The sequence below is a fragment of the Carlito syrichta genome, unplaced genomic scaffold (genome assembly GCF_000164805.1).
Source record: "Carlito syrichta isolate Samal-C Ts95f unplaced genomic scaffold, Tarsius_syrichta-2.0.1 Scaffold304031, whole genome shotgun sequence".
Classification (NCBI taxonomy): domain Eukaryota; kingdom Metazoa; phylum Chordata; class Mammalia; order Primates; family Tarsiidae; genus Carlito; species Carlito syrichta.
In genome coordinates, this window is record NW_007248127.1 from 654,943 (window position 1) to 667,512 (window position 12,570).

The 12,570-nt window shown below is 49.5% G+C and overlaps 1 protein-coding gene across 1 annotated transcript in view; it reads left to right on the plus strand.

The window, feature by feature from the left end:
• The window catches only part of POU2F3 (POU class 2 homeobox 3), a 94,934-nt gene that overhangs the window by 8,875 nt on the left and 73,489 nt on the right, over positions 1-12,570 (plus strand). Inside the window, exon 2 of the mRNA XM_021713078.1 lies at positions 6,612-6,680. Coding sequence (XP_021568753.1) covers positions 6,612-6,680 — 69 coding nt within the window. The remainder of the gene's footprint in view (positions 1-6,611; positions 6,681-12,570) is intronic.

Consider the following 12,570-nt stretch of genomic DNA (forward strand, 5'->3'; position numbering starts at 1 on the left):
CCCAGCGGCCGGGAGAGGGCGGTGTGGATAGCGGGTCATCCTGGGACGGGCGTGGGTAAGTGGCTAGGGGACTCAGGGGAGGCAGTCTGAGACAGGACACCTTGGAAAAGAATGAGGGTGGGGGCTGGTGAGGGTGGGAGGGCTTCGGAAGACCCCGATCCGGGGAGTGGCAGAACTGTTGTAGTCTCAGGAGGTTGCAGGAGATGGGTGGTTCACTCCCTCCGCCAGGGGTGTGGACCTGGGAGTGCATAGAGAGGAAATTACATGTATCCACATGTTACGTGTTTGGTGTCCCGGCACACGTGTGAAATGGAGGCCAAGTGGGCATGTATGTGGGGAGGTGGTTAGGAGAAGTGAATGGGGAAGGGGCAGTTACAGAGGCTCACCTGGGGCAGGTGCCATGCCCCCCATGTATTGATTAGGGCTTGTGCAAGCGTGTGTCCCTGAGTGTCAGAGGTGTATCTACCTGTCCCCATGGGTGTTGGGAGAAGTGGTAGTGCAGACCCTAGAGGTGGCATGTCATGTGGACTGAAGATACCCACTCGTGTGTTCCAGGTGTATATGTATACGTGAGTGGTGTGCCCACCCACATGCTCTGTGGGTCTGGGTGGTGCTATAGGTTGAGTGCATGGTGGGCAGGTGTCAAGTCAGGAGTTCTGTGGGTTCCCGAAGGAGCAGCAACCAGCATGTGGGCTTGTGGGGTAGGTAAATTCCGCCTCTGTGTCCAGGAGGGCATGGTGACAGACACATGTTCTGGGGCCCATATCCCTTGCCCTTCTTTCCTAAGAGATGGAAGCCTAGGAGGTGGACACGATTTGCCAGGAGTCAGTTTTCCCCGCAGGAATGAATGATAGATGGGCATGGAGTGAACCAAGACCCCTGCATTCACCCTGCTAATCCCGCCTACCACAGCCAGGTGAGGGCAGGAGCTGCTGAGTTGAAGGGCTGGGTTTGGTGTTAGGGTGGGCCTTCTGGAGGTCTGAAGACCTGAGCAAAGACCAGGTGAAGAAAGCTGTACTTGACTTGGCCATTTCTAACCCTGGAACTTACCTCTCAGAGTGGGCAGGACCCAGTGATCTTTATTTAGGATTCCAGGGCTCCTGGTGGGAAGTTTGTTACTATCTCTCCTTTCTGGAAGACTAGGGAGGAGGAGTGGAAGAAGGCAGCTCTGACCTACCCCAAGAAGCAGAGCAGGCTGGAGACTTTGGCCCTTCCTGAGACCTACCCATTCTGAAAACAAGCACCAATGGGTGCACCGAGTATAGTTCCTGAGACACTGTTTCCCGGCAGGGCTGAGAGGCAGGCTGGCAGAGAGGTGTTGGCGCCAAGTGGTTCCCTAGGACATGCCAGGAAGGGCTAGGCGAGGTGGAAGGAACCATCCAGTGGGGAGTCATCCAGTGTCTGGGGAACGTGTGTTTCCAGACCCCGTGGCACCAACGTGGACCTGGGCATGCCTGGGGGCAGGTCCCCTGGCAGGTGCCCACCTCCTTCTCTTCTCATCAAGAGGGTCAGGGTTTAAAAGGGAAGGAGACTTTTTGAAAAGGTGGGCCCTGCCAGTGGGTGGGATGTATGACCAAGATCAGAGACTTCCTGGGGGTTTTCCACCTCCTTGTCTACTGGAGGCTCCTGCTCTGGGGGAGGAGAGAGGAGGTGGGTCAGATGGGTCCCAGCAAGGAAGCAGCCTAAGGGGCTAAAAGGATCCTGTGGAGAAGAGAGGATGGGGTTGAGGAGAGAGAGAGGGCCAAACTCCTGATGCCTTCTCCGGGAGTGAGCTTCTTGCTGACACTTCTCAGAAGCACAGACATCTCCTCCACCCCGTCCCTGTGGGCAGGGATTCCAGACATTTTGGGGGAGAGCTAAACCCAAGGTGGGCTGATTCCTCAGGGTGGGGTCCCCCTCTACCTCGGGGTAGATTGCCAGATTCAGCTTTCCCCTGGCATGCTGCCCCTCCCCAGTCCATTACTGTCTCCCCTCAGGGCTGTCTGGGTCCCTCTGCAGTGTCTGGTTCCCCTTCTGTGACACCTCCAAAGGGTCTCTCAGTTTGGGACTTTCTGTGGTGTCGCTCTGACTGGGTCTTTATTAGAGGGCTCACTTTGTTAGGTCCTCTTGGTGGGCTTTTGAGTTTGAGGTCTTCTTTTAGGGCCTTTCAGGGTGGGCCCTCCTGTGAGGGAGGGCCTCCTTCCCTCTATGGAGTGTCTGCAGCAGGGCCTCTCTCTAGGGTCCGAGGTAGAGGGGGACCCCACCCTGAGGAATCAGCCCACCTTGGGTTTAGCTCTCCCCCAAAGTGTCAGGTGGGGTCTGTGAGGGAGGGCCTCCTTCCCTCTATGGAGTGTCTCATTATGGGCCTCTCTCTAGGGTCCTTTAGTCCAGGATCCTCTTTGTAGAAACCTGGTCTCCTTTGAGTCCTATTATTCCTCCCCATCTCCATCCACAATCATCCTGTGTCCTGCTGATAACAACACTTGCCCTGTAGATTCCCAGTCCTAGGCCCTTGAGGACTCCTCCGTTGACTTACTGGAAGTTTGGAGGAGGAATAGACACACACAAACTAGGGCATTGGCTAGCTACCAGATTTCCCATTCAGAGGGTTCCACTGGCATGGCAGCCCCTGGGTCACCCTTCTTTTTGCTCTGATAACCTGGGCGCAGGCTAGGACTCAGGTCTTCCTGAAGCCTCAGTGCTTTGTACTTTATAGAGCATTTCACACAGAAGCATGAGACCTGAGCAGGTGTAAGGTCACCAAACACGGGGCTCCCCAGCCAAGGAGGGGTGCCAAGGCCAAAAACAGGCAGAGGAGTTGACAAGAAAGAGCCAGCCATCCAGAGAGGGAGAGAAGAGACAAAGGAAAACAGTGGAAAGCCGGCCAGAGGGGGGACACCTGGTTTGCCCCAGGGTGTCTCTTTCTCTGCCTTTCTCCTCACTGTGAGCTGTTCCCCACCAGGATTAGGAGCCAGTTAGAGCTCAGGAATACTGGTTGGGTTAAAAGACCTGAGTGTGGCAGCAAGAAGAGATAAGAGAAGTCTTCTCCAGGGGAGAGTTGGAGCCTTGGCTAGCTCAGAAGTGGTCCCTTGATGTCCCTCTCTGTCCCCCCCACCCCACCACACCTGTGAGGAAGAGCTAGAGGGAGCTCCAGTCCCTTCTAAGGACATGAAGATGGACACTAGGAGAGAGAGGGGTGGGGCCTCTGCTTTCCCAGAGGAACCTGGTCCCAGGAGGTTCAAGATACTCATCCCACAGCTTGAAGAAAATGTAGCCCCTTGGGCTTTCCTCCTGCTGGTCCTGCCAAAGCCTAAGGGGGATGAGGCCAGCTCCAGGGTGCGGTGGTGCCAAGTGAGGCCGAGGAGGGTCTACATCTGGCATCTGGGCTCTTACACGCAGCAGCTGTGCCTCCCCAGGGAAGGGAGTGATGGCAAGGAGCCTACTCAGTTTGAGATAAGAATACTGAGAAGCCTGGCCCCACCCCATACTTGTCTCACTCACCCCTGGCAAGTGCTGTCCGACAGGTGAAGGGTTACAGCATCTCGGGGAGTTTCGGTGTTGGCCCATTTTTAGGCTGAGACCCAAGGGCCCATCCCACCCATCAGCCTTAGCCTCCTACCCAGCAGGAACAGGTTCTCAGTGTCTTAGCATCCTATGGGACTCAAGAAGAGAGGTTTTACAGGTCATCTTGCAAGCTCAAATCCCTGGTGTTGCCATGTTGCTCCTGTAATGGTACATCAAATGAATACATGTCATGGTGGGGACGGGGAGCGGGCTTGGATGGCTTCAAAAGTTATTTTTAGACATGATAAAGACTAACTTGACTAACTTTTTTTTTTTTTTGAGTTGGTGTCTCACTCTTGTCACCCAGACTGGAGTGCAGTGGCACGCTCACAGCCACCGCAGCCTCGACCTGCTGGGCTCAGACAATGCTTCCACCTCAGTATTCCAAGTAGCTGAAACTACAGATGCACAGCACCATGCCAGGCTAATTTTTTGTGATTTGTTGTAGAGACAAAGTCTCACAAAGTTGCCCAGGCTGGTCTTGAACCCCCGGGGATCAGGCAATCCTCTCATCTTAGCCTCCCGAAGTGCTGGGATTACAGGCTGAACCACCGAGCTCAGCCAAGACTAACTTCTAAGCTAATTTTGAGGATGAATGAGATGGCTTCTGGGTGTATTTGAAAGTGATGGGTGTTGGAGGAGAGTTTGGGATCTAGGCATAAAATTATGATTTAGCTCAAGAGTTACCTTCTTAAATGTCAGGAGTTTGAAGTAAGTTGATTCAGTAACTCTGGGCATTATCCCAGCCTCACCGCCTCTTCACCTTTTCCTATCCCCATGGACACTTTACCTATAAAGTCAGAATCTGGAGGATGCTAATGGTTTCCCAGGTAAAGGACAAATGACAGGGGTGCTGAGACAGAAAACCAAAGCTCTCCCTTGTAATAGAAGGGCTAGGGGAGGGGCAGGAGAAGAAGGTGGGAGGGGAAGGGGACTAGCACTCAAGCCTGAAGGTTTGTCTGTTTGATGAGTTCATTAGTGGGTACTTTCTTTGTGCCTGGAACTGTGTCTGCCAGTTTTCATTTAATTCTCACGATCACCCTGAGAAATAAGTACATTATTTAGATGAGAAAATGTGCATTCAAATATGTGCCTAGGGCTTCCCTCACTTCCCCCTGCCCACCTCAAGCCAGCTAGTGATGGCACTGAAATTAAATCGAGGTTTGCCTGCTGTCAAAACCTATGCTCTGAATTCCCACAGTATTGAAGTAGGTTGAAGCCACCAGAGGGGAAGAACTCCCTCCATACCTTCCTGGCAGTGTCAGACTGAGGTTTCCCCTTGCCCCCTACAATTGAAGACCCCCGTGGTGAAGTGTGAGCTGAGCAGGTCTGTGTCAGGCAGTGTCCAGCTCCAAGGAGAGTGCTTCATGGGTGGGACGGAGAGGAGCCCATTTCTCCATTGAGAAAGGAGGCCAGCAGTGGTAGAGGTCCTTTGCAAATAACGTCCTGGTGGCCCACGCTATTTATTCTGCATATCCATGCATGGGGCAGACTGTGCCAAGAAAGTTTGAGACTACAGCAGGAAGGCTTAGGAAATGCCTTCCTAATACAGTACCCCTGGAGGGGTGGGGGTATGAGTTCAGAGTCTCCCCTAGAGCTCTGTGATCACACTGCATGGTGTGGATTGTCTGGGGAGGGCTTCTTGGAGCTCCAAGTATTTACCTAGGAGTCTTCCTACAGTTTGTCTGGTCTCAAAAAATTCATCAAACCACTATGACTCCTAAGGCTGCCTTTCTCCCTCCTCTACTTCTGGGGTGTTCTAAAAGGGCTGTAAGTCTCTAGACTCCCCATCTCTCTCTTGCTTGGCATCTCAGCCTCTATACCCCAAAGGTGTAAATCTCCGCCAGTGCCACACACATTATTGCCCTAAACAAAACAAAACAAAACAAAGAAAGGTTTTCTCCCCTCTTTTCCTGGGGTGGAGGTCTACCCATTTCCCTCATCCTGATCAGCTCCAGACCTCGGGCATCCAGACTGCCTGATTACCTGATGCAAATTAAGACCGCCTGCTCGACTAGGATTGGTTGGGGAGCCGAGTATGCAAATTGATCACCAAGACTTTATCTGGTTTGAAAGAGTTAAAGTGTTGCCCCAGAGAAGGGGGTGGGGGGGGTCAACATGATTTGAATAAAATATTCTTCTGTCTTTAACGCTTCAGTCTTTGGGTGGTTTAATAAGGAGAGGGAGAGAGAGAGAGAGAAAGAGAGAGAGAGAGTGAGTTAGTTCAAAGTTGCCTCTTTCCTTCCCTCTGCTGACCCCAGAGGAGACTTGGGGGCCTCATAGGTGGTGGCAGCTGTCTGTTATGGGTAAATGTTTAATTTATTGAAATGAAGCAGGGCAGAGAGGCCGGACCAGCAGTACTTGGGGGCTGAGACTGGGGCCTGGTATAGTTCTCTTTCTGCAGGGCACTGACCCCCGCCATTCCATTCTCACTGAGCAAGCTGAAGGCCTGGGAGAGAAGGTAAGGATCTTCAAGGGACAGGCTCCAAGGAGGGTGACACAGAAGTAGTGTCTGATCCCTAGACAGTAGGCTGAACTCTGAGACCAGACAGAGAACCGAGGCAGGAACTGTGGAAGAAAGGTGAGAGGGCAAGCCTTGGCTTAAGGGTACTTTTACCTTCCAGCATAAGGTTATTATGGGACACAGAGCTGGGGAGGAGAGAAGGGATCATTCTTATGCTCCTTAAAAAAAAAAAAAAAAAGTAAAATAAATTCCCTAGATCTCAAAGGAAATGAGGGTTGGGAATAGGAAGTGTGTCTTTCCCCCCACCTCCATCCCCCTTTAAATTTTTACCAACTGAGTCCTGGTGATAGAAGGAAGTGGCAATGAATGATGTAAAAGGTGAGAGACCCTGCGGTAGCACTGAGAAAGGCAGGGAGAGGAGGAGGGGATACATGGCCCCAAGCTTATGAATATTCTAATGGTTGTATGTTCGGGAATCAGGAATTTGAAAGTCTGATGGTTGTTGTAATTACACATTCATCTTTGCCGTTTAGTTAAAGCCACATATGTCATAGCAAGAAAAATTGTGACCTGTTATTAAAAATCGGTGGTTTTTTCCCTGCAGATATCAAGATGAGTGGGGATGTAGCCGATTCCACAGATGCACGCAGCTCTCTCAGCCAGGTGGAGTCAGGTAAGGGTCTTCTCTTCTGGGGAATGGGACAGGGAAGCAGGGGCTGAGAGAGAGTTGGTGGAAATAGTTGAACAATGCGGTATCTCTTCAGCCAGTCTGACCTAAAAGCTAGGTCATAAGAACTAAGGGGATTCCCTGGAGACACGGGGTATGACCCTGGAGGCTTTGAACAGCAGATATTGGTGTATCCTGGAACAAAACTTCTGGAACTAGCCAGGAAAAGGCCAGATTCTTAACAATAAACAAATCCCCCCAAAAAAGTTCAGGAGCAGCTGTGCTTCCAACTGCCAAGACTGACAGAGGCAGAACGTGTCCTAATGGGCGGGGACCAGGGTCTTTTAGCCCCAGATATCCCAACAGTCCTATTCAAGGAGCTAGCCAAAAAGGCCTCTTCCATGTCATGAGCATGTAGGTGGTAAATTGGCTCAGACAAGGAGACTTGATGCCTGGAGATGACTTTGCTTTGTAAAGAAGAGAAAGGGTGCTTGTAATCCCAGCTACTCAGGAGGCCAAGGAGGAAGGATAAGTTGAATCCAGGAGTTACAGACCAGTGAGACCCGTGTCCTCCCCCCTCAAAAAAGAGAGAGAGAATTGAGAAGAAAGTTTCTTTCTTTTTTTTTTTTTTTCCTCACTCTGTCACCCAGACTGGAGTGCAGTGGCCATTCCCAGCCACTGCAGCCTCGACCTGCTGGGCTCCGGCAATCTTTCCACCTCAGCCTTCCAAGTACCTGGAACTACAGGTGCGCACTACCACACCCAGCTCATGTCTTTTTTGATTTATTGTACAGATGAGGTCTCGCCAAGTTGCCCAGGTGGATCTCGAACCTGCAGGCTCAGGCAATCCACTCTCCTCAGCCTCCCAAAGTGCAGGATTACAGGCTGAGCCACCGAGCCTGGCAAGAAGAAAGTTTCATAGCTCTCTATTTTTTACCTCCATAGTTTGAGCCTTGCTTTGAAAGTGCCATATAATTAAAAAGAACTTAAAAAAAGATGAGTATAATATTGTAACACCACCAAATAACTTTAATAGCATCCCAACCAAACCTCAATTAGTCTTTCATCTGGATCATTAGAGACATAGAAATTAGAAGTGGAAGAGAATCGATGTCCCCCAGAGCTAAAATCTTTTTCAAGTCTTCTAGAGTAAGTAGTCTAGTTTCATTCCATTCTCGAAGCTAAAAGACTCAGGATCAGGACCAAGATAATTGGGGGTCTTGTGGGGGTATCTGCAGGATGCATTGACTACAGACTTTTCTGCTCTTCAATTTAGTATTGAAACAGTGTCCACTTCTACAGGTAGCAATGTGCATAAAGCTACAGTCCTCATGCTTTGCATCGTGTACAGAGAACCAGACTGACTGAGGAGAGTGTGGGCCAATTACACCCGTGTTTCAGTTGATTTATTAGCTGAGTATGTTTTATCAATAATCTGTGGAAAGGGGCACCTGTTTTTCCCAGTTGAGAAGAAAGTTCCCTTTAATCTAAAAAAACCCTGAGGTTTTAAACTCAGTTCAGCTGGAGAGTAATAGGCACAGTCCCAACACTGACACTCTTCCCTAGAGAAAAATCAATCCAGGATCCAGAGGAATTGGGTTAACCCTTCCTGGAAATAGGTTTGCTGCAGTCAACTCTGTTCACCTGGGCTTCATTGCCCCATCTATGTGGGAACAAGGGTAAGAGAGTGACCACGTGGGAAAAATATCATACCTACCCAGCTTGCACTGTTGCTTGGTTATTAGTTACCGTGGCCAAGTCTGGGCAATGGTGTTAGGAGTGAGAGTGAGCCACGTAGAACCCTGAATGATATGCCAGAAAAGGGAGGGAGTTCCTATCTTGGTGAGTTAGGAAGGTTCCTCTGTTATGGACAATGTGAGCACATTCTGGCCTCCTACCTGGTCTGTGGCACATGTAGAGAGTAGGCTAAGGAAGAAGAAATCCAGACACAGACTAGGACCTTCAGAATCTCATCCAGAGTTGCTGCCAATTCAATATGTGACCTTAGACCAGCCACTTTGCCTCCCTTGGAGACAGGAACAGATGACCTTTGAAGAGACTGGATTTACAATCAAATAGACCTGGGGTAAAATTCCCAACTCTGCTGCTTACTGGCCTCACAGCCTGACCCTTAATCCTCATCTCTTTTGTAAAGGAGGAAAACTAATGCCCGACTTAAGAGAGAGGGTTGAGAGGTACTTGAGATGATATCTAAACCGCTTGGCACAGTGCTTGGCACATGGCAGCTGGGATCACCATTCTCTCCAAGGGCATCACTAAGAATCTGTGATCCTGTCATATACAGAATGTGCATTGCTGTGAACACTTCTGGGCCGTTCTCCTCTTCACTCAGGCTGAGTGGGTCAGCCTGGAGGTTGGTTTTGTTCCCTTCACCTTTCGGGAAAGGATTCTGCCGGGTCCTCCTCAACTCCTAGGAGACAGCGCTGGCCGGAACTTGACCACCCATCTTTCACTGGGGGCTCCTGGCTAGTAGCATCAATACTTAGGTGATCCTCAAATTACTGCATGTTTTTAAGGGCGAGGAAAAAAAGACAGCTAATTAAAGTAACCAAACTTCCTGGAAAGTCGATCTGACTCATTTTTTACAGAGGAAAGCTTATTATGAGTCACAATGGTTACCAAGTTGGTTTAATGGCTTCCTTTGGATTTTTAAAAGACAGATTCACCTTCCCAGCAGTGCATGTATTAAGGGGTGGTTTGTCTCCAGGTTTTAAAGGAACTATAAACAAAGGTGACTTAGAAAGCCCTGCTCCCTAACAGCACCGTCTGTGCTATGTGAAATCCCCTAGGGTACAAAGAGGGATGGGAGCTGGAAAGGGAAGTAAATGTCCCATCCACACTGAACAGAAATGCAAAGGGAGCCTCCTCTGGCCCAGACACAGACCTCCCAGTGGTCAGGAGACCTGGCTGGCAGCTCATCCTTACTTTCCTTGGCCAGTGAGAAAGCTCAGACAGAATAAACTGCCCAAGACCTCAGGGTCTTTGTGGCAGCACTAGGGACCGGGCAAGATTTGGAATCTCAGCCTAGTACCCTTGCCCCACCCAAGCCCCCTACATGACTGAAGCCAAGCTATGTCTAGATTTCTGAACTATCAGCTTTTCTGCTCTTTGTGTTACCTTCCTATCTGTTGTTTCTTTTCCTCCAGTCTCGAGGCTGACTACCCACATTTTAAAAGCCCCCGGTCTGTCACTGAAAAGCCCCAAGTGCCAATGTAGCTAACCCTGTGACGTTTGACCACACTGGCCACATGGTATCCTCAGTTACAAGGGAGGAAAGAGGGGGGCTCTGGAGGAAGGAGGGCAGGACCAGTACTATTTACAGAGCCTCCTACCCACACCAGGCACATGTAGGCAACTTTATGAACATCATCTCATTTAATTCTTCTAATAAGCCTTCGAGGTAGAGGCATTATTAGCCCGCATTTTCATTGATGAGGACATTGTGGCTCAGAGTGGTAAACTAACCTGCCCCAAATCACACAGGAATCTGACTCATCAGATTCTTCTCTTAAGTCTGCCATTAGCTCCCTACATATTATTTTGGCAAGTGTCTCTCCACATGTACTTTTATTTTCCTCCCCTTAAAGAAAGGGTTTGGATCAGATAGTCTTTAAGTCTGAATTTTGAAGGATGTGTGCACAGTTCTGCTTTACAAAATCCTCTCCATCTGTGTCCACACCTTGCGTTTTGTGTAGGTTTTCTGGTGGTGCAAGCGAGTGCTGGCTCTCCACCCTTTTTCCTCCCCAATCTCCTCTTTCCACTTTCCCTTTCGCTCTTTCCCCTCTAACACCTCCTGCTGTCTCCTCTGCTGGGGCTCTGATAATCTTCTCTGACCTACCTGACAGTCACCTAACCGACATCTAAGACCTTGTGGCAGACCTTGGGCTCAGAAAGGTGGAAAGAGTCCCTGTCCCAGCGAGCTTTCCTTCTAGTGAAGGAATTCATGCATTGCAGTGACCACTTGTGTCTGTAAGAACATCCTCAAACACTTCACGCCTTTAGCTTCTATGAGAGTAGGTGTTATGACCCCACTGTGCAGATGAGGAGATTGCAGCTGGTGATGAGAAAGAATCTTAGCTACGTTTTCCAACGTGTCACACCTAGCAAATAATAGAACTCAGCCTGGGTCTTTCTAGTGACTTTCTACCTAAAGATGGTGACAGGAAGAATGAGGTCAACACAGAACCAGGGACAGAGGACACAAAAAGTGGCAGCATCGGGGAGATGCCAATACTACAGAAGGCGGCCTAGAAGGGTTGCAGGGGAGCTAAGTCCTCCATAGGTAGGGTGATCTAGTCCAAGAAGTAGTCCTATGCGGGATCAAAACATGCATGTTGGAGAAGAGAGAGAAAAGGACAGGGCCACCTCCCTCCCTCCGGTGAACTGTGGAGGGTAAGAATCTAGCCTTGGAGAGAACCTTTTCTCTTTCTCCTCAGCCCCAAGACAGCCTCCATCAATGTACTAGCTCCCTCCCCCACCCAATCCCTCCTAGGCTCAGTTGTCATTTGACAGGGAGGGGGGTGGGGTTTCAAACCTAGATGACCCAGGAGCCAGTCCCTTGACACCACTGTGCTGCTCAAAGATCTGGGCAGAAAGGAGCCCAGGGGGAGACAAAGGAAGCTTGAGATGAAGGAGGGGTCTGGGCTTTGTCAGTTGTCCCATCCTGTTGCCCTTCCTTACTGGCCTCAACTGTCCTGTCTGTGAGGAGGGACAACTAACATCTGCCCCACCCTCCAGAAGGACCACCAAGATGAGTCAGGTGTTTGGGGACACTTTGTGGAAAGTCTCAGCTTAACCCTGGGAACTTTCAGCATGGCTTTAAGAAGAACTGGGTGTGACTCCATAGGGGAGAGCAACAGAGGCATAGAGAAGTTGGCAATTCTTATGAGGACCCAGAGAAAGGATGGGACCCTTCTGAGTCACCAAGAAAACACACCAAAAATTGCAACGGAGAGGCGAGGTTCCCGGTAGCAACAGGCAGGTAACTTTTAGAGATGAGAGGTTTGGTTTTCAGTCTAAATATTTCGACTGATTTGGTTTTCAGTCCAAATATTAGTGAAACTATTCTTTAAATGATAGAGAGGACAGAAGTATAGAAAGTACTTGACAACTGTATCCAAATGAGGCACGTTTGTGAAAACACACACACACAAACACACACATACATACACACACACACACACACACACACACACACACTCTCTCTCTCTCTCCCTCTCTCTCTCTCTCTCTCTGGTCCTTTCATTTTCTTCCATGAGATGAAATGGCAAGAAGATTTTGGCACCTTGGTGTTGGAATTTGCAGCCTTCAAACGTATGAGAAATAAATTTCTTTATAAATTACTTAGTCTGTGGTATTCTTTTATAGCAACATAAAATAGACTAAGGCAAAGTTCCATATTCCTTGATTCTTTCAAGACACAATATAACTTATTGTATTCCTGGGTCACCAGCTCTGCCACTTATTAGCTGTTCGTGATCATGTAGGGTTTGGGAGTGGCATGTGAGAAGGGTCTCTTCATTACTACTGACCACGGTTCAGTGTTATGGTTTCTCACTAAGCCTCAACTGATACCTCCCTGGCTGGGTGGGGCAGGGGTGCCTTGCCACTGGCATGGGCAGGAAGGTAGGCTGAGAATGACCACATTGTCATTAGACAATGTTGAAAGACTTGACATTCCGATAGGCCTCATTTGATACTATTAGGCAGTAGGGTAGAGGAGACTGTCATTACCTCTGGGTGGGAGTGGAAATCTGGTCTTTGCTGGTAGAAGTGGGGATGGGGGTGCAATTTTTTTCTCTGATATTTGGCTGAAGTAAAGCAGTTGTTAAGCTAAATATTTTCTTTTTTTGCTAGACTGATCTTTTCCTGATAC